At 45.2% G+C, this 27,106-nt stretch overlaps 1 protein-coding gene across 2 annotated transcripts in view; it reads left to right on the plus strand.

Moving 5' to 3' along the window:
* The first annotated feature begins 1,020 nt into the window (after positions 1 to 1,020).
* The window catches only part of zgc:110410 (uncharacterized protein LOC553618 homolog), a 42,939-nt gene continuing 16,853 nt past the window's right edge, over positions 1,021 to 27,106 (plus strand). For both annotated transcript variants that reach the window (XM_068051478.1, XM_068051486.1), the window contains exons 1-3: positions 1,021 to 1,086; positions 1,273 to 1,628; positions 5,200 to 5,278. In XM_068051478.1, coding sequence (XP_067907579.1) covers positions 1,298 to 1,628; positions 5,200 to 5,278 — 410 coding nt within the window. In that variant the 5' untranslated portion in view covers positions 1,021 to 1,086; positions 1,273 to 1,297. The remainder of the gene's footprint in view (positions 1,087 to 1,272; positions 1,629 to 5,199; positions 5,279 to 27,106) is intronic.

Genomic DNA, 27,106 nt, shown 5'->3' on the forward strand with positions numbered 1-27,106 from the left:
GTTAATGCAGCATCGTCAGCAAAGAGGAGTTCCCTGATGAGGACTTTCCGTACTTTGGACTTCGCTCTTAGACGGGCAAGGTTGATCAACCTGCCCCCTGATCTTGTGTGGAGGAGAATTCCTTCTTCAGAGGACTTGAACGCATGTGAAAGCAACAGGGAGAAGAAAATCCCAAAAAGTGTGGGTGCGAGAACACAGCCCTGTTTCACGCCACTCAGGATAGGAAAGGGCTCTGATGAGGAGCCACCATGTTGAATTGTGCCTTTCATATTGTCATGGAATGAGGTGATGATACTTAGTAGCTTTGGTGGGCATCCAATCTTTTGTAGTAGTCTGAAGAGACCACGTCTGCTGACGAGGTCAAAGGCTTTGGTGAGATCAATGAAAGCAATGTAGAGGGGCATCTGTTGTTCACGACATTTCTCCTGTATCTGACGAAGGGAGAACAGCATGTCAATGGTACCAACACAGCACTTATCCAATATAAAAGCAGCTATTGCTGCATTAGCTCATCCATTAGCAACTGAAACACCTCTGTTATGCTTAATGCTCCTGGACTGAGGGGCAAAGTCAGCTAGTATTCTTGATCCGCGTCACTATTTAGTAACTCCTGCTAGGAAGTGCATTTGTGTGTTGATCACATGAGAACAGGACTTGAACTTGGTTCTGATGCCCTCCATAGTCGAAAGGCTCATCAAACTTTATTCTCTGGACTCACACATGAAGGTAGATCATTTGAGAGAGGTACCATTGGATAAGCAGTGTTCATGGAATTGTACATTAGCAAAATTGAGAATTATGAGAAGTGAGAAATCAGGGTGGGGAAATTGAAATCGCCTATTTTTTTCTCTCCTTTGTCAATAGAATTACTTCATGTCAAAGGTTGCAGAGATACTTCAGTGGAAATTTATTGAACTGAAAGTTTCCAAGGAAACCAAAGGGAAGTATGTCAGGTCGTGAGACTTTGAAACAGATAAACGTCACGGAGAGCTATTGTAAACAAAAGGCATTGGTTTGTACCTTACACCAGTTGTTACCTGCAGGCAGTTTGCTGTACTTGAACTACTGATCGGTGACAAATCCGCAGTAAGTACAGCCATTCCTTTTTTATTAAAGAATCGTTTTGGAAAATATCTGAATTGGAGGAAGGTGAAACATGTGGTAATCCATGTTGGAGTAGCTCATGTTCTAGTTCTCCTTCAGAAATTTTAAAAATCTTTTCAGGCATATTATGATGCACAAGTATATTAATTCAGATGATTCTCAATCTAGAGAAACAATACAACTGCTTTTGGAAATGGATAAGATGTCACGTGTGAATGTAATGGAACAAGATGCATTGGGATATGGAGAGTACCCTTACCCCCCAGCATATTCACTCCACCCAGGATCGCATATGGGGCACTCTCAAGGCAGTCAGCAGCAGGGCTACCCACCAGGCTACCTTTCTCAGGAATACCCTGCTCTAGGATATCCACCGCAGGACTACAGACTGCAGGACCACACTGCAGATGAACCATGTCAAGCCTTCACCGGGGCTCCTCCAGCATCAGTAGACAATGCACCTCCAGAGTACCAAAATGAATTTGCCAATGAAAATAACTTCTCAGACAAAGTCATAAGGAGAGGTAAGTCACTCTCTTCGTGGGTAAAGAATACAGTGCTCAGTGCAGCTGAACACGTTTGGGATCGCTATCAAGTATCGTGATTCAATCATCTAAAATGCTGTAAAACTTACAATTTTCAATGTAAGACATACAAATCATCTAACAATCACAAAGATCTCAAGGATCTTTTGTATCATAAAAAAGCAAAATACATCTGAAATTGCTGATAATTTTAGTTGCAATGTCGGGGCAATTGTTTTGATTGTTAATTATTTGCAGGAATTGATTTCGACATAAATTAAAATATCATTAACATTACCAAGTGCAAAAGGTGCGAACATAGTCACTCAGAAGAAGTCTTCCAGCAGCAAATTTTCAGCATGCTCTCTAGCCATGACATTTTCTGATAACTGACTGCAAATTGTCCCTCAGAAAACTTGCAGTCAAATTATAATTATTAACCTTTCAAAGTGAGCGTCATTGTGATGTAGATAGAATCAAAATTGAAAATTATCACTCCATAAAATTAGCATTATACACCATAATAAATAACAGATACTGCAGAGTGATTTTAACCAGCTGTTGACATTCTCAAAGTCTGAAAGTTACTCACAATCTTCTCCCACTGCCATTCTCCAGGTACAGTTTAACCTCTGCACCCTAAGGTCTGATGACTGTAAAGTCGAGCACACTTGGTATAACAACTGGCCTGATCATCTAATGCAAGATGTAACTTGACCATTACAAAAAGTATCAGAAATAGAAGCAGAAAATGCTGGAAATACCCAGCAGGCCAGGCAGCATCTGTGGAGAGAGAAACAAAGTTACTGTTTCAAGTTGATGACTTTTCATCAGAACTCAAGAAATGCCATGTCTTGCTTTCCATTACTTGGTTGCTTTATTACTTCAGAATCATACTTGAAGATAATCTGAGACTCCTTTTCTCAGTAACTAATTGTCTCCTCTAACCCTTTAGTCCCACCCGATTCATTTTTGTTGCAAGAGCTTGAGCTCTTTGGCTCAAAGATGAAGACTATGTGGCCACCTCAGTTATCATCTCCTCCTCATTTTCTTTGGTCTCCTTCTAGCCTCTTCCCCATATCACTCCAATTCCCCTGAATCCCCATCTCCATCCAACCCTCACAAGGTTCAGCTCCTGAATGAGATCCACTTCCTGCTTCCATGATTCCTCACCACCCAACTCCTGAACTTGCCCCACTGCTCACCAACATCATAAATAGTTTCCGATGCTCAGACATTGTTCCCTTCTCCTTCAAAAGTATGTATCCCTTTTGAAGAGAAACATCATTGACCACTCTGTCCTTCCAACTATCATGCCATGTCCAACCTCCCTTTCCTCATCAAGATCCTTTAACACGTTACCATCCAGTTCCTAGCTCTCTTCTCCCAAATCTCTCTTATTGTCTTAAGCCTTCTCATTTAACAAGCAAACAACAACAATTTATGTAGCACAGAAAAGATTCCAAGGCACATCACAGATGTGTAATAAAAAACATGAACACTGAGCAAAAGAAGGAGATATTAAGAGGGATGACCAAAAGCTTGGTCAAAGAGGTGAGTTTTAAAGGTGGACAGGGAGAGGGAAAGCCAGATCCTTTAGGAAAAGGACTGCAGATTGTGAGGCCTAAATATTTGAAGGTCCGACTGCCAATGGCGATGTTAAAGCAAGGATGCACGAGAGGCCAGTTAGAGGAATGGAGAGTTTGGGTGATTGTAAGGCTTGAGAAGCTTATAGAGATGGGGAGGGTTGAAGCATAGGGGATTTAAACATAACGAGAAGAATTTTAAAAAATTGTGATGAAGGGAAACCAGTAGTCAGTGTAGGTCATCAAGAACAGCAGTGATGGATCAGCAGGATTTATAGAGTCATAGAGTTATAGCATCACTTACGGTATAGAAGGAGGCCATTCGGCTCATCAAGTTCATGCTGGCTCTCTGTGGAGCAATACAATCAGTCCCACTCCTCCGCTTGATCCCTGTAGCCCCGAAAATTTATTTCCTTCAAGTGCCCATCCAATTTCCTTTTGAAATCATTGATTGTCTCCACTTCCACCACCCTTGTGAACAGCGAGTTCCAGTTCATTACCACTCACTGCGTAAAAAAGTTCTTCCTCACGTTCCCCCTGCACCTCTTGCCGTAAACCTTCAATCTGTGTCCCCTAGTCCTTGCACCATCAGTTAAAGGGAACAGTTTTTCCTTGTCTAACTTATCTAAGCCTGTCATAATCTTGTACACCTCTATCAAATCTCCCCTCAATCTCCTTTGCTCCAGAGAGAATAACCCCAGCTTCTTCCATAACCTTGTAATTAAAATCCCCCATCCCTGGAACCATTCTGGTAAATCTCCTCTGCACACTCTCAAGGACCCTCACATCCTTCCTAAAGTGTGGTGATCAGAACTGGATGCAATACTCTAGTTTGGGCCTAACCAGAGCTTTATAAAGGTTCAGCATAACTTCCCTGCTTTTGTACTCAGTGCCTCTATTTATGAAGCCCAAGATCTCATATGCTTTGCTAACCACTCTCTCAATATGTCCTGCCACCTTCAAAGATCGATGCATATCCACCCCCAGGTCCCTTTGCTCCTGTACACTCTTTAGAACTGTGCCATTAAGTCTATATTGCCTCACCCTATTACTTATGCCAAAATGCATCTCCTCACACTTGTCAGCTTTAAATTCCATCTGCCATTTGTCTGCCCATTGTCACTTGTCTGCTCATTAGTGTAGGATAGGATACAAATTGCAGAATTTGGATGAACTGAAGTTTATGAAGGATGAAAGATGAGAGGCAGGCAATGAGAGTATTGGAATAGTCAAGTCTGGAAGTGACAAAAACATAGATAGATGCGTGGGTTTCAGTGACAGTTGAACTGAGGTAGGGGCAGAAATGGGAAAAGTTACACAATTGGGAACAGGTGGGCTTTGTGATGGAGAATATGGGATCAAAGATTCAGTGAGGGATGAATAGAGCACCAAGATTGCAAGTAGTCTGTTTCAGCCTGAGACAGTGGTCAGGGGAAGGATCAGAATTATTGGGAAGAGAATGGAATTTGTGGCAGGAACCAAAGACAATGATTTGGTCTTCCCAAAGTTTAATTGGAGGAAATTATTACTCATTCAAGACCAGATGTCACACAGTAGTCTGACAGCACAGAGGTGTTGGAGGGGCCAAGGAGGTGAGAGAGCAATAGAGCTGAGTTTCATCAGCTTATGTGTGGAAGTGGACCCCACATCTATGTGGACCCCACATTTATCCCACATCTATGAATGATGTTGACAATGGGTTCCAGAAGTAATGGTGGAGTGACAGGAAGAGATGCTATTGCTGGAGAAGCTCTTGATATGATCAGATAAGTATGGAACCACTGAATTGGACAATAAAGGAGGTATTGAAGGTGGATGGTGCTATCAACCGTGTCCATGGTTGCAGAGAGATCGAGGAGGGTCTGTGACACAGGGAGATATGAGGGCTAAAGGAGCATTAAACAACTTAAAAAAGGATTATCTTGAAAGAGCTTTTATTCTTTCTGACAAAGACTAATATATGCTATTCTTTACTCTTTTCACAGCTTTCATTAGAAAAGTGTATCTCACTTTAATGGTTCAATTGTTAATCACCGTAGGAATAATCTGCATGTTTCTTTATTGGTAAGTTATTTCTTTATTTATGGAGATTTAAATGTGTAAGACAAGAGCTGTAACATCACCTATACAAGATTAATCAAGAATAATTTTGTTACAGAAGAGTTGATATTGTGCTACCTTATTAATGATAAACCCTGCTAAAAATTCTTTGTATCATTTCTCCGTTTAGTTATGAAACTGTTTGATAACAGCTAGTGACTCCACACCAAGATTTGTTATAAGAGATACTGGGCTGGATTTTCATCCACTTGAAATCAGTTAGTATAGTGGTGAATAATCAAAGGAAATCACTTGGGGAGGCCACCCATACTAGTCCCTCAATTTTCCTCTTTTTCTTGCCACAGAAAATTAGACTGCCTGACTCATGCTGCATTGAAGTGAGGCAGGGATGTGGGGCCGAGGAAGGTGTCCATTTTTCTTGCCTTCCCCTACAACTGCCATTGAACCGGGGCCTGCTCGGAGATCAGTGGTGGTAGACATGTCAGCAGTAGAAGGCCTGCTAAAATTGAATCATGCAGCTGACAAAAAATATTCTTAAAACAAATAAATTCCAAAAATAAATCTTCAGCAGAGAATATCTACCCCTCCCGATGCCCCTGCTGCTTAATGCCATGAGTAGCTGATTAATAAAGACCAAAGAAGTCTCAGGTTTGATCCCAGATCTGTGCTGAGTTACTTGATTTCAGCCAGAGTATTGAAAAGGGCCACATAATTGCCCTCCTCACCCCTAGATAGGGATGGAAAAATTGGACTGATTTCTGACTCATGATTACAATCCAGAGTCTCCTGGTGGAAGTATGCGTGTTTGTGTGGGTATCAAGATTGAGTTTAGTTAAGATAGTCATTGCAACTGAGTAGCATGCTGGCATTCACAGGTATAGCTTTGCATGCAAAACATACATAATGGTGATTATATATTTTGCAGGGATGCACCGATGAGATTGGTTGATTGTTGATTCAGAAAATGTGTCTGGGTGCATACCATGATGGCCCTGTACACCAGTTGTTGTCAGGGTCACCAACCAGCACACAACAACATCATTACACACAGTTTCATTTGTATGAATGCACTTCCTTGAGCTGGCTCCTTTCCTCATTTGTGTCAGCCATGGGTCAGCCAAGTAACACTCTTGCCTCTGAGTCAGAAGATTGTGGGTTCATAGTCCCACTCTAGGACTTCAGCACAAAAATCAAACCTGAGATTCAAGTGAGTGCTGCAATATCAAAGGTGCCGTCTTTCTGATGACACATTAAACTGAGGCCCCATCTGCTCTCTCAGGTGGATGTAAAAAAATCCCATGGTACTATCGAGGAAGAGCAGAGAGCTATCTCCGGTGTCCTAGCTAATATTTATCCCTCAATCAATATCACAAAAAAAATTAACTAGTCATTATCATATTTCTGTTTGTGGGAGCTTGCTGTGCACAAACTGGCTGCTGCATCTCCTACATGACAACAGTTAATACACTTTAAAAGTACCTAATTGACTGTAAAGTGCTTGGGACAGTCTATGGTTGTGAAAGGTGCTATGTAAATGCGAGCAATGTTCCCAGTAAGCTGCACAGCTATGTGACAGTGCAGCATGTCAAAATTGCCTGCACACAGCGCGCACAAGTTGATCTCTTAAAATATTTTTTTCATTCAATTCATGGGATGTGGGTGTCGCTGGCCAGGCCAGCATTTATTGCCCATCCCTAATTGCCCTTGAGAAAGTGGTGGTGAGCTGCCTTCTTGAACCGCTGCAGTCCATGTGAGTTAGGTACACCCATAGTGCTGTTAGGAAGGGAGTTCCAGGATTTTGACCCAGTGACAGTGAAGGAATGGCGATAGAGTTCCAAGTCAGGATGGTATGTGGCATAGAGGGGAAGTTGCAGATGGTGGTGTTCTGCACTTGCGTGGCCTCGCAAAACAATTTTAAGGGCCTGTGTACGTCAACAAATCAATGCGCACTAAAATGAAAATCACAGGGAACGTTGAATGCCAGTCTTTCTTTACTTTCTTTTTCTCAGTTTCAGTATTGGTAATCTGTTGACCTTTCCAACAGAAACATAGGGCTGAATTTTGACCGCAGAGTTAGGAAACAGGAGTCAGGTCCGTTTTTGGGTCAGAAACCTGCCTCCAGAACAAGCTGATTAAAGTTCAGATTTTCGTGTGGAGAAGCTCTTAATTCATATGGAAATGGCTTTCCAGTCCACTTTGAACCAGTGGGGCCAGGAATGGAGGTGGATCAGATGAAGTGTGGGAGTGACATCCACAATAGCCAAAACTGAGGCTCCTGGTTGTCCTAAGAGAGAGATCTACGGTTTGTGCCAAAGCTTCCAATGCACCAAAGGGAAGCGAGATGTCACAGGGGAGCTGGAGGCTTGGCACCTGGGGTAGGGCAGACCCTCGCTTCATCGATGTCGACCTGGATCTAATGCTGGAGGTGCTGAGTGATAGGAGGGTGGTCCTGTTCCAGGAGGGTGGCAGGAGGGAGCCACCGTGTCATGCAGCAGGAGTGCCCTCCCTGTTCAGCATTATCTCCCTGCCTCCTCTTCCTCCTCCTCTCTCGCCTCCTGCTCCTGCTCCTCCCCTGATGAGCTGATTCCTTCCAGGCCTTCATTGTCCTCAAGGTTCACACCTCTCTGAGGGCCATGCTATGGACAGCACAGTAGACCATCACAATTAGGGTGTGTTGACGTCTGCGATGTCCCCAAATGCGGGATACTCGACTGTAAAATTTATGATAGCAGTGGACTGCGTTCATGTGGGGCGGCACAGTGGCGCAGTGGTTAGCACCGCAGCCTCACAGCTCCAGGGACCCGGGTTCAATTCTGGGTACTGCCTGTGCGGAGTTTGCAAGTTCTCCCTGTGACCGCGTGGGTTTTCGCTGGGTGCTCCGGTTTCCTCCCACCGCCAAAGACTTGCAGGTGATAGGTAAATTGGCCATTGTAAATTTCCCCTAGTGTAGGTAGGTGGTAGGGAATATGGGATTACTGTAGAGTTAGTATAAATGGGTGGTTGTTGGTCGGCACAGACACGGTGGGCCGAAGGGCCTGTTTCAGTGCTGTATCTCTAAAGAAAAATTTAAAAATGACCAAGACCCCTGCAGGAGGGTATTGGAGGGCATCACACGACCGGATTGGGCACCAGAATCACTTGTTCAGAAGCCCAATGGGCTGTTCAGTGGTGGTCTACGTGAGCAGGTGGCATTGGTTGTATTACCTCTGTGCCTCTGTCCAGGGCTTCTGCAGAGGGGTGAGTAGCCATCTCTTCAAGGGATATCCCTTGGATCCATCCATGCACTTTGGGGGTCGGAATGAAGCAGCCTGGACCGGCAAAGGATGAAGCAGTCATGGCAGCTGCCAGGAAAGCGAGTGCACACATGGTGGAAGCTCTTGTTGTCGTCGCAGACCAGTTGGACGTTGAGGAAGTGGAAGCCCTTCCTGTTGATGGATCTGACTGACCGGTCGCTGGGTCCCTTGATGACCTCATGGGTGTAACTGATGATGCCCTGCACCTGGGGGAATCCAGCTATGGAGGTGAAACCCACTGCCCTCTGTCCCCCTGAGGCTGTATACGTCGTCAAATGAATGTGCTGTTCAGCTCCGGCAAAGAGGGCATCAGTGACCAGCGAGATGCAGTGGTGTGCAGCCATTTGCGAGATGCCACCAAGGTCCACAGCTGATCCTTGGAAGGAGCCAGAAGCAAAGATGTTCGAAGCCACAGTGACTTTGACTTTGAGATGCAAGGTCTTGGACGACGAGGGCACAATTGTAAGTGACCACCTGCCTGGAGAGTTGCAATCTCCTCTGACACTGGGTCGCAGTCATCTCCAGGTAGCTTTGTCTTCAGCTGTAGATCCTATGTTGAGGCTATGGCTTCTGATGCCTTCCTGCCCTCTTTCCTCTTCTGTGCTCTCCTGAAGCCCAGGGTTTCATCCTTCCAGCGGATGGTGTTGCCCCTCATCACCATTGGGACCAAAATATGGCTGTCCTGCCCCAATGCCAGCTGCAGCCTTCCTTTTAGACAGGTAGCCATTCTACCGGTAATTGGCAGTCTTGCTTCTTGCTCCTCTGCACCTCCGATGTCGGGGGCGTGATGATCCCGTTCAATAGCTAAGCCCATTCTCCATGCCACCTGTGCAGCGCCAAGAGCACACATTTGCCAAGTGCCCAGTTCCCCCTTGTCCCACTGACCCTCTTATGGGGCTGTGGTGATACCCTGGGGCAACTATGACTGGCTCCCCACCCTGTTTTGCCTTCCTTCAGCTGTTCAGAAACTGACGCTTCTGAAGTCCATGGGCCCCATTAAATATTCCACCCTCCTCCTTCAACAAGCTCTTTTCCCTTTCTTCTTTTGGGCCTCCTTATCTCGAGAGACAATGGATACGCGCCTGGAGGTGGTCAGTGGTTTGTGAAGCAGCGCCTGGAGTGGCTATAAAGGCCAATTCTGGAGTGACAGGCTCTTCCACAGGTGCTGCAGAGAAATTTGTTTGTTGGGGCTGTTGCACAGTTGGCTCTCCCCTTGCGCCTCTGTCTTTTTTCCTGCCAACTACTAAGTCTCTTCGACTCGCCACAATTTAGCCCTGTCTAGCTCTTAATGAGCTTTTTAAATAGTTTATGTGGCCTCAATTGGGAGGAGAGTGGGATTCCTGTCCCGCCCTGCCCCCACCCTGATGATTATTGCCAGTGCCAGGATTGGTGCCTTGAAATTGACACGGTGTCCAGTGCAGGTATTTTTGGGGTCTCCCCATCTCTGTTCTCACCTTTGGGGGAGCCCTGAAAATTCAGCCCATGATTTAAGATCAGAGGTTAGAGTTGAGTTAGATTCAGGGTTAGGTGTAGAGTTTGGGTTAGATTTAGTGTTCGGGTTGGAGCTAAGTTTTGGATTAGATTTAGGGTTAGATACTACGTCAGTGCCGAACATTGTTGGTTCTGGTTAAAAGGAACCCTAACTTAAGAAGCTTAATTTCTCAAGTCTTTCTTTATAATTGTAACCCCTCATCCACTAGCATCTAGTGAATCAATGCAACACCTTTCCATTGGTTTTACTCTTTTCTCTTAATGGGAGCCTAAAATGTGACACAACAAGTTACCTAAATATAGCACCTTTAATGTGATAAAACATTTCAAGATGCTTCACAGGATTATTATCAGACAAAATTTAACACCGAGTCACTTAGGAGATATTAGGACACAGATTTTAAGGAGAGAGATGTAGAGAGGCAGGGAGATTTAGCAAGGCAATTCCAGAGCATAGGGGCTAGACAGCTGAAGGCACGGCTGCCATTGGTGGGGCAAAGGAATTTGAGGATGCACAATGGGTCAGAATTGGAGGTACGGAGAGTTCTCAGAGGGTTATGGGACTGGAGGAGGTTACAGAGATAAAGTGTAAGAGGTTCCCGCTCCTGTTTCCCAGGTTCCTGCTCCTGTTTCCCCCCTTACTGATGGTTCTTGACTTTAGGATTTTATAAAGGACGAATTGCACAGACAAAGGGTTGGGCTGAACCACAAATTTGTTTATTAAAACTCTCCTAACGCCCTGATACAAAGACCTCGAAACTAATTTAAAGGACACCACACGACACCTTGATTGGTTAGTCCAATTTAAATCCCTCCCCGATTTAATCTCGGCTCCCACTCAAACACACAAGTCACCATGAGTCATAGAGTTATAGAGAACAGAAACAGGCCCTTCGGCCCATTGTGTCCGTGCCGGCCATCAAGCACCTATCTATTCTAATCCCATTTTCCAGCACTTGGCCCATAGCCTTGTATGCTATGGCATTTCAAGTGCTCATCTAAATACTTCTTAAATGTTGTGAAGGTTCCTGCCTCTACCACCTCTTCAGGCAGTGTGTTCCAGATTCCAACCACCCTCTGGGTGAAATTTTTTTTCCTCAAATCCCCTCTAAACCTCCTGCCCCTTACCTTAAATGTATGCCCCCTTGTTATTGACCCCTCCCCTAAGGGAAAAACTTTCTTCCTATCTAACCTATCAATGCCCCTCATTATTTTGTATACCTCAATCATGTCCCCCCTCAGCCTTCTCTGCTCTAAGGAAAACAACCCTAGCCTTTTCAGTCTCTCTTCATAGCTGAAATACTCCAGCCCAGGCAACATCCTGGTGAATCTCTTCTGCACCCTCTCCAGTGCAATCACATCCTTCCTATAGTTATAAGATAAACCTTTTTCGAAAAACCACAGGCAAAACTCCAAGTTCCTGCCCCAAACTCACTCAATTCAAAACCCAAACCCTCCCAGGATATGGTTGTTACACTTAAAATTGCTTTAAACTCTCAGCCCCAAATACCCCTTGGATTTGGCTGATAACTTTCAATCCTCCACGCGGTTAGTCCTTCCAGCGAGAATTTGTAGGTCCACGAGCCAGGTTGACTGTTCCTGACCCTCCTTGACTGCAGTGCCAAACACTTTGATCTTGTGCTTTTTATGATGTTCTTTATCGAAATATCATAAACACATCTCCTGAAGTCATCCTGCTGGTTGGTCAGCACTTAGCACCTTTTAATCTCTTTCCTCTGTTACCTGCCTGGTCCAGACAGATCCACTCAGTGCTGATATTATTTCCATGACTGAGAACAATGAACTCCACCAAGGTGAGGTATTCCAGGCTCCAGAACTGATATACATGAAAAAGGAGTGAATGCTGTGGTCTGGAGCCTTCCCAATTACTTAATTGGGTTACATGATGGTGGTTATGCTGTGTCACTGATACGATAACGTCCCAAATTCCAGTCCTTTAACAGTATCAGTTCTGTTGTGATGTTGGAATGTTTGAAATTGACCCATCGGAATGCAGCCTGCCTCTGTGTGCTGTGTGTTGAGTTTTGGCTCTCATGCACAGTATTATTGTCCGGGGGGTTGGGATTCCCTCCCCATACTCCACAAAGTCCAGTTTTAAAGTCCAGTTGGGGGGGGGGAGGAATTGCGATCCCACATCTCCCCCCTTTCGAATACCAGAGATATTACCTCCAATTAAATCTTCTGTCATGTTACAGGAATTGTGAGCCTCAGCCAAATCACTATCCATACATTAGAATCCATTATCAAACCCCTTCTTAACCATTTCCCTATGTTTTGCCTTTTGGTTTTTCGTTTCAGTTTACACGACAATCTTAACACATACAATATTGCAATCATTTGTACAATCACCAACAACTGCACCAACAACAACCAATGCGAAACAACTCGAATCCAAGAGGGAATTCCAATATTGAAACGAATATCCCAACAGGGTGGGGAGGCTATTTCCCTAATATCATCCCCCATGTCTCTGTTCCTCTGTTCAAGAGTGTCATAGTGCTTTTGAGACAGTTCCACCTCCTTCACCAATTTCGTGAGATGCTCAGGCAGGGATGGAATATCATACCAAATTCTTGGAGGTTTGAGAGAGCACTGCCTATGGTGAGGTTCACCAAGGTATGATCCTTTCCTACAAAATCTGAACCTCCATCAGGGCCTTAAAACAGATGGTTGGATCCTGGATGGGGCACCAGGTGTCATTGTTTAGCCTATACCAGCTCACGCTGGTGGTAACACAGTGTGTCCCGTTGCCCTCATATGCCACCTGAGGTGGAACATGGTCCTGAACCATCACCTCCATAGTACAGTTGATGGGGTTTGCAGCTTCTGAAATCGATCATATGGTATGGGCACAACAGCACATGTGCACCCCTTTCCTGACACCCCTTTAGATCCGTGCCAGACATGGAGTTCCCCCATTTAACCACATACGGAGGGGCCTTTTGATGCCGCATGTGTAGCTCATTTCGGATTACCCCAACATTCTGTGCTTGGTATGCTGGCGCCAGCCGTTGTCGCTGGCCCATTATTGGCATCCTGAGAACTACCTCCATTATAGTTTGGTTATACTCGACACAGTCAGTTGGAACTGGGTACGCTTCAGAGGCCAACCGGAGCTGGCATGGGTTCATGAGGTTGTCGTGGGTGCTCATAACCCTTAAGTGTCTGTTGTCGACCCAAGATGGTAGGCAATCCTGTTTCAAATCCTCCAAATTACTGTGCCCCTCATTTAGCAACCATGCACTGTACATAACGCACGCATCATTCTGGGTGGCCCATATTGAATTGTGCAGCAGGCTCGAAGGGCCGAATGGCCTACTCCTGCTCCTATGTTTCTATTCTGGTCTCCTTTTATCAGTTTGTTTATAGTCTGGGCATGACTTTCCAGCTCAGCTATTATTTCTTTCAGGTGGATTATCATGACTTGGTTTTCTCGTAACTCCTGCCCTTCGACCTCGTTACCTTCCCCTAGTATTTTCTTTAACTGATCCTGCAAGGTGTTGACCTGCAATTGGAGTTGGGCACTATCTAAACTATTGATCAGTGATGTCCCTGTATTAATCACTGTGGCTGCGTCATTGATCAACTCCCTCTTCCTGAACTAGTGTGCCTGTTACTGTCCAATTCATACAAATCCTCCCGATATTTGTCCCCGTAATTTAGCTCATAGAATTGTCGGAACATTTCCTTTAACAACTTCTCATATAGCTTCTCCATCTCTGCTGGGCACCACCGGGGCAGTCGTATGTCCGTCAAATTGAGGGCAACAGATGCTGTCTCATTGTGCACATCATGGTACAACACCTTCCCTGTTAGAATTAGCACCAACCTGTTTCTGGGTCTGAGTGTTGTTAGGGGACATTTGACTTCTATAACCTGGGCCTTTGGGGCCCTGGGTGGGGGCTGTTTTCCAAGTGCTATCAGTTTGCTAGCATTCACGGTGTTTGGGGAATCTGAGACCATGCAAGAGTCCAGATTCTGAGTCTAGTCCAGTCTGGATCCAGAATCCTGCCATTGGTGTTTGAAAGCAATGGCTGCCCCCTTCTGGCATTTATTTCCTGATCCCCCCCGCACACACATAAATCCCTTGCTCCTCCTTCTACCATTTGTCCCAACACAATTTCGCTCCCCCCTTTGTCCCAGTAACTCATCTAAAAGAGTCATTTCCCAATCCCTATTACATCACCCTTAGTCCAATCCATCTTTCGCAACCACCACCACCATCCCACTGAGATGCTACCCTGGCACTCCAGGCATACTTGCCTTCCCTCTTTCACCTGTACCTTGCTGGCTGTAATATTTAATCTTGGTAGGGCATTGATACTTCACCGAACTGGTATCTAGTGGAATTGGAGTATTTAGTCGAATTGGACACCAACCAACACGGCCACTTTCCCTCATGGGACTATATGGTTGCCCTTGTCTTGCCCCCCTGTGTTACGATGGGTCCAGCTCCCCCCATACACCTGTAGGTGAAAGACATCTCGGTGTCGCCCTGATCTGTCTGTCCAGCTCCCACCATGCTCAGCCACAGGGTACGTCCCATCTCATGTTCTTGGATTTGATTTGCTTCTACAGAAAAGAGAAAAGGAAGAAAAATAGCACTACTCTGTGAGGGGTCCTCCCTCCACAGGTCAGACTTTGGTTATGTACAAATTTACATGGGATGCCCCAATTACCGCGTTCCCTCTTCCTATCAGGGTGGGGTCTCTTGTGGCTCGGGGTTGGTGTGTGGGGAGGCGTCCAGGGCACCCTGGGTCGGGGTGTCCGACAGCTCCTTCGTACCGCCCCGCTCTCTAGGTCTTGCCTTTAAACAAAGAAAACTCCCTTTTCAAAACTTAAAACCTCTTTATTTAAAAAAAACATTTACCCAAATTGTCCTATTTCACCCTTTAAATTCCCTTTGTCAAATGATCCTTTGTTCTTCCTGCAATCTGAGTTTAAAACACACAGTTTGAGTGTGTTTTTTTTAAATTGCAATCCCTAACTCGCATGTGTGAATTTCTGTCTGGAATAAAATCCCCACATGTTTAACAAAACAAAATTCCATACGAATTGAAATTTGATCAGAAATTTCAACTCGAATTTATAACTTCGAACACATTTCCATTACAGTCCCCCTTTAACTAGGTCACAATTCCCATTGTGAAATCCCTTTAACCCAAAAGACGTAAAACTTAAGACTACAAAATCACAATTTCAGAAAACAAACTTAAGACATACATCCTCCACACAAAACCTTTATTACACACATATTCTCTTGCTGGAAGCTTCCCACTTGCAATCTCCATGCACACACCTTAAACTTCATCAACTTAAATCAATTAACATAGCACATATTTTACAAAGAAACAAAAGAAAATAACTTAAGTTCTGGGTTCTCAGGTTTTCTTTCTTCAAGGTCCCCTTTGAAGCTGTAAGTAGGAACCCAAAGAAAAAGGTGAATTTTCACAGTACAACTTCAGACAAAATTTAAACCTAACAGCAGCCTCACACAGCATGGGAGAAAACCCCCTATATCTTATTCTCTCTCAGAACAATGAACACAATCGGTTTTTTTTACAGTCCAATATCCATGTTATCATAACTCCTTTCTCACTTACACTAATTAAAAAAAACACCTCTTGAAACACATTAAACAACCAACTATTTTAAAATCACATACAAAAACAGATCATAAGGGGTTAAACAACTTTCAGGTGACACAGACACTGGCTTGCAAATCAGAGACATGAGTCATTCTCTCTCTCGGCACAAGAACACAGCACAGTTGGATTTTAACACTTCCAACATCCACTCAGTGACAGACACGGAACACTGGAGCACAGACTCATAATCAAACAGGACATCCTAATAAAACACACAAACAGAAACTAAACCCACTCACATCCCCACAAGGTTTCCTTTTACTGTTCACACAGTGGTTTAAATCTACCATGTGAATCTTCCGATTAACTTCCTCTAACCATTATCTTTCAATCCAAGCACCTTTCCCTGTCCCTTGTCTATAACTTGCTGTAATGCGGCCACCAGAGGTTTCACTGGGTCTTCTACTTGCTCTTTCTCTGCCTCTACTGCCCATGGTTTCGACCCTGGGGAACCCCCATTTACCTCCTCTTTCTCCACCTCTACTTCTCCAGGCTTTGGTCCTGAGGAACCCTCATATCCTGGTTTCCCCCCTTTCAGGAACTTACACTCCCTGAGCCAGTGTCCCATCTTTCCACAGTTAAAACATGCCCTGTCCCCACTACCCACTTCTTGCTTCCATTCTCTTCTGCCACCCCTGCTTCTCTTCATCTCATGCACCTTTCCCTTCTGCTTGAGCTCCTCCCCCCAGGTCAGCTTTAAACACTCGGGTCAGCTTCCTCAGTACCCCTGCCTCAGTGTTTGTCAGGTCTTCGGGGTCAAACCATGACTCCACCATCGTTCTGATCTGTGGCAGGCTGTGGGCTACTAGGGTCCTCAGCCAATAGTTTTTGGAGGCCCCTACCAGTTGCAAATGGCCCTGGTTTCCCCCTGTAGCCTTCAAATATATCAGCCATAATCTGTCCGCAAACGCATCCGGTGTCTCACCCACCAACTGCCGAGTCTGCTCGACCTGTAAGAACGGGCTGCCCTGACCATGTCCCAACGCAACCAAAATCTCATCCTTCAGGCCATTTACATTGCCCCCTCCCATCTTAGTGGCCGCAGATAAGCTTTGGTACAACTTCCCGTCCAGAGAGAACAAGATCAGCTTTTTAATCTCATCCTCATCGCAATTGTTGATCCCCCTATTTGCTTTATGCTAGCGAAGTGGACAGAGGCGTCCCCTCCGTGCTTCAGCCTCGGCACACTGGCTAGCATTTCCTGTAACTGTAGGGTAGTATAGAGAACCACAGTCACTCTGCAATGGCACTGGACCGCCGCCTGCTGAGGGCGGCCGAATTTCTGCTGTCGTAGGGGGCAGTCTCGGTGGACCTGGTGCCTCAGGAGCCCGCCAACTCCCACTGTACTGGATCCTGTCATCGGGCTCTTTCCCCTCTTCATTGCAGTCTGTACCACCTTCTCCCAGAGCCATGAGACAAGCCATACCCCGGCCCCTGATAACGCTAGAGTCAGCTTCTGAATCCTTTCCCTACAGGGTCCGTGGCCAGCCTCTTCATATGCCCGACTCTGAGCTACCCTGTAAGCTGCCTTAATGTCTTTCAGCTGCCCCTCAGCCTTGCCAGCCCTCTCCAGATCCCTGGCACTTTGATCATGTTGAGCCTGGCACTCTCTCCTACTCTCTGTAACCTGACACTTTAAATACTGTACTGTGCTTCTTGAAATCTCCTCCTGCGCTTTCCTCTCCTGCCTTTCACTGCTTAATTCTGCCACCTGTCGATCCACCACGGCTCTATCACCTACTCTGTTTTCCAACTCCGCCTTTTCCTCCTGTACCTGCTTGAGCCTCTCTGTTAAAATTTGAATCTGCATCTGCATACACAGTAGCCAGACTGCCTTTTCCTTTGACTTCTTGTGTGCACTACTACCCACCCATTCCATTGCCTGCTTCTCCAGACAGTCAGCGCACATCAGTTCCTGCACCCATGATGCAGAAAAGTTTAACTTACTTCCCACATACTTAGATACCCTATCCCCGATTGAAGATTTCTTACCTTTGGCCCTGTCCATAATTTGTCCTGGACCTTAAAGTCCTGCCACGGTCGGCAGATATGTAAGAGGTTCCTGCTCCCGTTTCCCCCCTTAGTGAAAGTTTTTGACTTTAGGATTTTATAAAGGACGAATTGCACAGGCAAAGGGTTGGGCTGAACCACAAACTTGTTTATTAAAACCCTCCTAACACCCTGATACAAAGACCTCTAAACTAATTTAAAGGACACCATACGACACCTTGATTGGTTAGTCCGATTTAAATCCCTACACGATTTAACCTCGGCTCCCACCCAAACATACAATTCACTACGACTTATAAGATAAACCTTTTTCGAAAAACCACAGGCAAAACCCCACGTTTCTGCCGCAAATTCACTCAATTCAAAACCCCAAACTCCCAGGATTTGGTTGTTACAGTTAAAATTGCTTTAAACTCTCAGCCTCAAATATCCCTTGGATTTGGCTGATAACTTACAATCCTCCACGCAGTTAATCCTTCCAGTGAGAATTTTTAGGTCCATGACCCAGGTTGACCGTTCCTGACCCTCCTTCTTGACTGCAGTGCCAGATTTTGTGAGCTTGTCCTTTTTATGATGATTCTTATCGAAATATCATAAACACATCTCTTGAAGCCATCCTGCTGGATGATCAGCACTTAGCACCTTTTAATCTCTTTCGTCTGTTACCTGCCTGGTCCAGACAGATCCATTTAGCGCTGATGTTATTTCCATGACCGAGAACAAGGAACTCCACCAAGGTGAGGTATTCCAGGCTCCAGAACTGATATACACGAAAAAGGTTTCTCTCCTGTCTTGACAGGAGTGAATGCTGTGGTCTGGGGCCGGTTAGTTGTAACAATGGCCTCCCCAATTACTTAATTGGGTTACATGATGGTGGTTATGCTGTGTCACTGTTATGATAACGTCCCAAATTCCAGTCCTTTAACAGTATCAGTTCTGTTGTGATGTTGGAATGTTTGAAATTGACCCATTGGAATGCAGCCTGCCTCTGTGCTTTGTGTTGAGTTTTAGCTCTCATTCACAGTACTATTGTCCTTGGGGGTTGGGGTTCCTTCCCCATACTCCACAAAGTCCAGTTTTAAAGTCCAGTTGGGGGGAGGAATTCCGATCCCACAAAGGAGGGGTGAAACCATGGAAGGATTTCAACACAAAGATGAGAATTTAAAATTTGAGCTGTTGCCTGACTGGGAGACAATGTAGATCAGCAAGCACAGGGGTGATGGGAGAACAGGACTTGGTGTGAGTTAGGCAACAGGCAGCAGAGTTTTGGATGAGTTCAAGTTTATGGAGTGCACGCAGCACTCCACCTGTGGCCTAACATCTTGTAGGAGTTCAATATTACCTCTTCACCTTTGTAATCTATGCTTCTAGATGCAAAATCATGGATTTTATTTGGGATTTTATGGCCTTATCTAATTGCATCATCATTATCATTCCTGTGCAGCCAAATTTTATGTGATGTTTCCCTGAGCAAATCTGATTTTTATGGTACCTGTAAGCTCTGCAACCATAATAGGTGAATGGTATGTTGATAATAATCGTCTACGTACAAAACTTCACCTCCGTTTCCACCAGTGACAGTTGATTAATTAGCTGAAGTAGCATGATGTTGAAGTGAGCAAGCTTTAGACAGGAACTTTAAAGAAAGAAAAAAAACTTGTATTTCTATAGCACTTTTCAACCACCCAATGTCTCAAAGCGCTTTACTTTTGAAGTGTAGTCAGTGTTGTAACGTAACCAAATAATTTACTCATACATGTAAAAAGGAAAAAATGCTGATAATATCATCGATGACCTAAATAAATGAATAGACAGTCCTCTCATGAGAAGACTATCAAACAGCTGGAAAACATTAAATTCAAAGTGTGAAAAAAATGTTGAAAGCTATGACTTCCTCACAGGAGCTCCACTTCCGCTTTAATGACAGATCATTACACTGATTCTATGGGGTCTGGGGGAAACACTGCTGCTCCTCCTGGCCCACAAGCAGTGCCATGAAGGCACTTACTTTCTCTCCAAAGCTGTCTTCACCTTCCATCAGGCCTCTGGGTTTCTCAAAGCCAAAGCAGGTCAAATCAGAGCTTCTAGCCTCATTAACCTAGATAGAATGCAAACCTGCCTCCTGGAAATGGGTTAGGTGCTTGCCTTTTGTCCCGCCTCCGTAAAACCCATAAGTTGGCAGGTTGGAGCCAGATTCTCTTTGCACTTGGAGTTTTCCCTATTTAAGTTAAGACTCTATGAACTCCCACATGCTCACCAGTGTTAACATTCGCTCAATATTTCAGTGTGTGAGTGGTCAATCTATGGAACAAATTCCCTAGGGGAGACAATGGAAGCAATTAGCATGGATTCATTCAAATACAAATTACATAAATTTTTCAGAAAATTATATTTTGGAATACAATATACGAGTAATTCTAGACATATAGGGCAGAATTTTAACTGTCAAGGGGAGTGGGTTCAGGTTCAGGTACAGGGTTAAATCCCTGAAAGTGGTGTCGGGTTAGGAACCCAACATGATCCCACCCACTTCTGGGTTTAACCCGAGTGGGTTTGCAGGCGAGTGGGAACACCCATGCAGCTATCAAGAAATTAGTTAAAATATGAGAACTTTGAATTTAACCCAACATTCTGGCTTTAACCATGGGTCACCAAGTCGAGTGCACTGTGGGAAGTGATTGCTTAATAAATTTGATATTCTGGGAAACCTTTAAAGAGTGAAATCACTAAGCTTGTGGCCAACCACAGTGAAAGGCTTGTGCTTGCAGGATTAGTTCTGAGAGCCCGAATTCCCTACTTGTATAATCAATGTCAACTTTTTGGAGTTACTTTCAACTACCTTGGAGTTTACTCACCTTCATCTCAACTTCCCTACTGTCAGCCTTCACTGCAGCATGGCAGAAACTTATACAGCAGTAGCCTGGACTTTTGAGGAGAAACAGGAGCAGCCACACCAGCAGCAGCACCAGATACACCAGGAGACGCAACAACAGCAACAGCAGCTGCCTTCTCCGTAACCAAATGCTGCTTCACATGACAGAGGGGATGAACAGACAGTTCCAGCTTGAAGGAGCCAATACCCCCAGCACTGGGTATATAGACAGAGGGTGAACTCCTCAACATGACAGAGCAACAGTACCTCAGGAGACCCAAGCTTTTGTGGCAGGTCATTGCCGACATCTGCAGCCTCCTGAAAGAAGACCTCCTTTCAAGAGGACCAGGTGGGCACAGATTACAAGTTACATCAAGGTCACCACTGCCCTAAGTTTCTTTGCCTCCAGCTCCATCCAGGGATCTGCTGATGACATCTCAAGGATCTCTCAATCTGCTGTCCATAAGTGCATCTCCCAGGTCCCCATGCCTCATTTTCCAAGGCTGCCACTTATGTGAACTTTGCCTCAGATGAGGCCAGTCAGACATCAGACAGCTGTCAGTTTCAGTCAAGGCACCCTCAGATCAGCCTGGTGTCTTCATGAATCGGAAAGGATTCCACTCCCTCAATGTTCAGATAGTTTGTGATGACTGGAAGGTGATCATGCACATCTGTGCTAGATATCCAAGGATCTGCCATGACTCATTCATTCTGCTGCAATCACATCTCCTGCAGGGTCGTGCTCATCCACACAGCATGAGGAGGTGGCTCCTGGGAGACAAGGACTTCCGCTGAAGACCTGGTTGCTGGCTCCTGTGAGGAACTCTTCCAGTGAGCTGGAGGAGAGATACAACAGAAGCCACATCACCACCAGGGCAATAATAGAACAAGCCATTGTTACAACCAGGTGAGCAATGTGTCTAGGAGTCTTTTGCTATCTTTACCTGGTCTTATTGTAACAGGGTTTAATTTTTAAACACACTGTGTTTTGAGCTCCCCTTTTTGCGAATCCTTGTTCATAGTTTCCAATTATAAGGCAAAGAAATGAACACACAAGGCTTTCTTTGGTTTAAAGCAGTAAGATGAAATTTATTAAACTTAAACTCTAATATGGTTCACGCCTAAGGATATATGACGCCCTCACGCTAGCATGCACATGCGATATAAACATGCAGATAGGAATAGAAAAGAGCAGAAGAAAAGATAAGTAGAACAGTTTGAGGCAATATCTTGTCACTGTTTCTCGAGCTCGCTGTAGTCCTTGATTGAAGATATGGTCTTGCGATTCATTGGGGCCCAGTAATCTTCTTACAACTTTGTTCATGTGACAAACCCTTCTCTCTTTGAGTTTCACGTGTTTTCACAAGATTCAGTTCCATGGGAAGAGATGAAGGCAGGCAGACAGGAGACAGGCAGGCAGAGGAGATCTTCTCAGTCCAAGTGCACACGGTGTTCTGCCTGGCAAATCCTCTGTGGGAAGTTCAAAAACTCTGAAACAGCCAGTCACTAAAACTGGTCTGACCACTTCTGTGTATTGTTTCCATATTGTCTACTACTATGCAAATGTACTTCCAGTCAGAGACTGCAATTTTGAAAGTTTTAGTGTTCATGTGGCGAAATAATGTGTGCCTCAGTCTTGGCAGGTGGGGTTTGCTTGACACCATTGGGTTGCTCAAGATGTGTTTCATTGCCTTGACAGATCTGGAGGCGCCCTTCAGTATTCCCCATCAAGGGTCTCCAGGATTGTTGTGGTCTGCTGTGCCCTTCACAACATTACACAGCAGAGAGGAGGAGGGAGAGGAGGAGAAGGAGCCAGATGTGGCCATAGTGCCTGCATCCGCACGTCTGGCTGCCAGAGAAGTCTGCAATGGCCTCATCCAGGCTTGCTTTATTTAATATGTTGTGTGAAGCCACCTGAGAGTTCCATTAGAACCCCTGTGCTTCCCCCCAGCACCACCACAACACACCTCATTCCAAGTCAACTAGCCAACCATCACATTCACTACCTTTCTTCCTTATAAAAGCTGATCATGCCATTCACCTGAAGGCGATTGTCCAGGGTGAATGGGGTGAAAAAAAGTAGAGGTCAGGAGAAAGAGGAGTGCAAATAAAGTGTTTCATTCATTGAAATAAACATTAGTATAACTCCATTAACATTGGTATAAATACTCAAGTGAATCCCCTTGTGCAACTATTAAGCCTTTCTCATCCACTTCCTATTAGAGTCATAGAGTCATAGAGAGATACAGCACCGAAACAGGCCCTTTGGCCCAACGAGTCTGTGCCGACCATCAACCACCCATTTATACTAATCTTACATTAATCCCATTTTTTCCCTCTCACATCCCCACCTTCCCCTCAATTCTCCTACCACCCACCTACACTAGGGGCAATTTTTTTACAATGACCAATTTACCTATCAACCCGCAAGACTTTGGCATGTGGGAGGAAACTGGAGCACTCGGAGGAAAAGTGGTGCAACCCCTGTGGCTGCAGTAGACCTGGAGGCCAGGCTGCTCATTCCTTCTACTCTTGACAGATGAGATGCCCATGGCAGACATCTTCTGGGTTTTGGAGCCCATGAGGGCCACGCCAAAGATTGCCCCACCTGCATCGGTGCAGGGGCAGACTCAGTCATCAGAGCAGGGAGCAGCTGCCACACTGCCATGTGCTCTTTCTCCATCTTCCCTCTTATGGCCCACCTGCGCTTCCCTACTAGCCAAGAGCTGGAGAGTAGTTTGGCTGCATGACAAACAGGTGTTGAGTACCAAGGTAAGGATTTTCTCCATCCTGTGTAAAGTAGCAGTAAAAATGTGCAGATCATTGATCAAGGTTAGCATGCTCTCGGTGGCCTGCCACATGACTTTCCATGCAGGCGGCCTCTCTTTCCATGGAGGTGGATATCAGTCCAAATGCCTGAGACATCATAGCACTCATGCTAGAGATGGATTCCTCCAATCTCTCTCCAATCATGCGCACTGCCTTTGGAAATGCTGACAGAAGCACACACATTTCCAGCTGTTGTTCCACAAGTTTCCTTTTCAAGGATGATCCCCATGGCTCAGTATCTACGTCCAGAATTTGTTGTATCCTGCACCCTCCAAAGGGGCCTCTCCACTGCTATCCCTGTCTGCAGCACCTGCTCTTGATCATATGTGATGTGCTGCTCACCATGTGACAGCCTAGCTACCTCTTCTGCAGTACCCACAGAGGTTTTGTGTATCTGCACTAGTAGAAGATGCATATGAGTCATGTGACAATGCATCCCCTGAAACGTTAATTTTATTTTTCGCTTCACAGATGCTGTCTGACCTGCTGAGCATTTCCAGCATTTTCTGTTTTTGTTTCAGATTTCCAGCATCCACAGTATTTTGCTTTTGTAATAGTGCATATCATGACAGTTCATTCAGTGGTGACAACAATTCAACATGAATGACTGTTAAGTGCCAAGTGGCAGTGTGATATCTAATGCTGTCACCCAGTATGTGGGCAACCCCCATCTCGCCATCACCGTGCTTAATGTTTGTGACACCCTGCTGATTTCCAAGACCTCCTCCTCCAATGTGGTCAGGGTGGCTATGGCTGCAGATCCATCACCCCCCATTCTCTGCCTCTCCTGGGAGCTGTGGGCTCTCTTCTTGTACAATGAGAAAAAGTAGAGAGTTATGAGTGTGAGAAGTGGAATGTGCATTGAGGATGGAATGAGAACATTTGTAGAGGGTGACTGACGTGTTGGTGCGCGATGTCAATAGGATGAGGGTGAGTGTGAGTGTTGACTGGTCAGATGGAAATTTGAGGAGGTGCCTGGAGAGAGTGGAACTTCAAGGTGTGTCGGTCAGAGGAGTGCTGTGCAGGAGAATGCGAGGGAGGTCAGAAAGTAATGTGGCACTCACCTTTCCTGAACTAATGAGTTCATTAAACCTTTTACGGCACTGAATTTGGGTCCTGGACACCACACTCCTAGCTCATGGCCTCCGCTGCTTCCAAACACACCTGCTTCATTTGGCTGGCCTCTTCCTCCTGTTGACAGGAAAGAAGACCTCCCTTCTGGCCCTTAGTGCCTCCAGCATGACCTCCAGGGAAGAGTCAAAGAGCCAGGGGGAAGCCTTCCTATGTCTTTCTTCCATCTTCTTGCCTTCAGATTCTTCAGCAGCAATCTGAAAAAATCTGGCAGGGTCCATACTTATCTGATTTGTCCACTCCTACTAATCTTAGCAATTAATAGGTATTGAAGTCCAGTGTATTGAGAAACAATTAAAACCTCACTACTTCATTAATACAAGATTTAGCTTCTGCCTTTTCTTATCAATATATCATTCATGCAAGCCCCGCGTGTCCATGTTAATTTGTATCAGGCTCGCTCACTGGATGGGCCCTTAAACGTCCGAGGTTGAGATTTAGAGAACAATTTTAACCCTAAAATCGGGTGGATTTGGGTCTGGTGGGATGTAAATTTTTTTTAAACTTCAAAACTGAACTCAATCTGCCTCAAACCTGCCCACTTCCAGTTTTAACCATGGCATGATGGAGCTATGATTTGGGGGATGGGGGGAGGGTGGGGGTGGTGGGGTGGATCACATGCAACCAACCCACTCCCAGGAGCTGGCTTACTCATTTAAATATTTTAATAAGCCTGCTTGCCTCTGATTTTATTTAGTTTTAGTTTTAGAGATACAGCACTGAAACAGGCCCTTCGGCCCACCGAGTCTGTGCCGACCATCAACCATCCATTTATACTAATCCTACACTAATCCCATATTCCTACCACATCCCCACCTGTCCCTATATTTTCCTACCACCTACCTATACTAGGGGCAATTTCTAATGGCCAATTTACCTATCAACCTGCAAGTCTTTGGCGTGTGGGAGGAAACCGGAGCACCCGGAGGAATTTAATCCTGACCCGTTGGATTTCCCAGGAGGCGAGGATGGCTGTTGGAACAGGTAAGTGCTATTCCAGCACTGCCTGTGGGCCGAGAGGAGCAAGGGTACTTCCCGCAGCCCCAAGCTACGCTGCTTCCCTTCCTGAGATCGGAACCCACCCCCCACAATCACCAACTCCACCCTCCACGATCAGAGTCCCATGATCACCAACACTCCCTCACCCACCATCTCTGTCTCTGATCTGTTTTTGACCCCCACTCAACCCTATAAACTACACTGTATCCAACACCCCCACCCCAATCTCTAGCCAGCAGCAAGTACTTACATGCTTCTGGGCCGTGGCCCCTTCTGAAGCTGTCCCCACCCAAAAGGAAGAGAAGCCTATCAATCAGGCTTGCTTGCAGGTGGGGATCCTGTTTGAAACAGGGACAACGACGAGCACCACCACCCTGTAAATATCGAAGCCTTAGGGTCTGAAGTCCAAGCTTCATCCCCTTTACCAGGATACTCCCATTCTAATACCCTGTAGAGATCCATTTATGTCATCTCACCTTTCTTCGTCTCCTGGCCTACTTCTGGCAAGAAGCTAGGAAAAAACAGCTAGAACCTTTCCAATCTGTAATTTACAAGATCATGTACCTTAGTGTCCAGTAGCATTCAGTTAGTTTCCTTCAGTAATTTTCTCATTATCTCTAAACTAATTTGCTTACTGTTAATAATATTATTTCTTGTTGTTATTCATTCTTAAATTTATAATTTAGTTACCACCAGCCAAAGTGCAGTGTTGTAGAGATGAACGGTTGTTTGTTGGATTGGAGAAAGGTATACTGTGGAGTACCTCAGGGATTGGTACAAGGACCACTGCTTTTCCTGATCTATGTTAACGGCCTTGACTTGGGTGTGCAGGGCACAATTTAAAAAGTTGCAGATGACACAAAGCTTGGAAGTAGTGTGAACTGTGAGGAGGATCCTGATAGACTTCAAGAGGATGTAGGCTGGTGGAATGGATGGACATGTGGCAGATGAAAATTAATACAAAGAAGTGTGAAGTGATACATTTTGGTAGAATGAGGAAAGGCAATATAAAACAAAGGATACAATTCTAAAGTGGGTGTAGGAGCAGAAGAACCTGGGTGTATATGTGCACAAATTGTTGAAGGTGGCAGGGCAGTTTGAGAAAGTGATTAATAAGGCATATGGGATCCTGGTCTTTATAAATACAGGGATAGAGTACAAAAGTAAGAAAGCTATGGTGAACCTTTTATAAAACACTAGTTCAGCCTCAACTGGAGTATTGTGTTCAATTCTGGGCACTACATTTTAGGAAGGATGTAAAGGCATTAAAGAAAGTGCAGAAAAGATTTGCAAGAATGTTTCCAGGGATGAGGGACCCAGTTATGTGGATAGATTGGAGAAGCTGTGGTTGTTCTCCTTGGGGAAGATAAGGTTGTGAGGAGATTTGATAGAGATGTTCAAAGTCATGAGGGGTCTGGATAGAATAGGTACAGAGAAACTGTTCCCATTGGCAGAAGGGTTGAGAACCAGAGGGCACCAATTTAAGGTGAATGGCAAAAGAACTGTTTTTACTCAACATGTGGTTAGGATCTGGAAT

This window comes from Heterodontus francisci, chromosome 2 (genome assembly GCF_036365525.1).
Source record: "Heterodontus francisci isolate sHetFra1 chromosome 2, sHetFra1.hap1, whole genome shotgun sequence".
Classification (NCBI taxonomy): Eukaryota; Metazoa; Chordata; class Chondrichthyes; order Heterodontiformes; family Heterodontidae; genus Heterodontus; species Heterodontus francisci.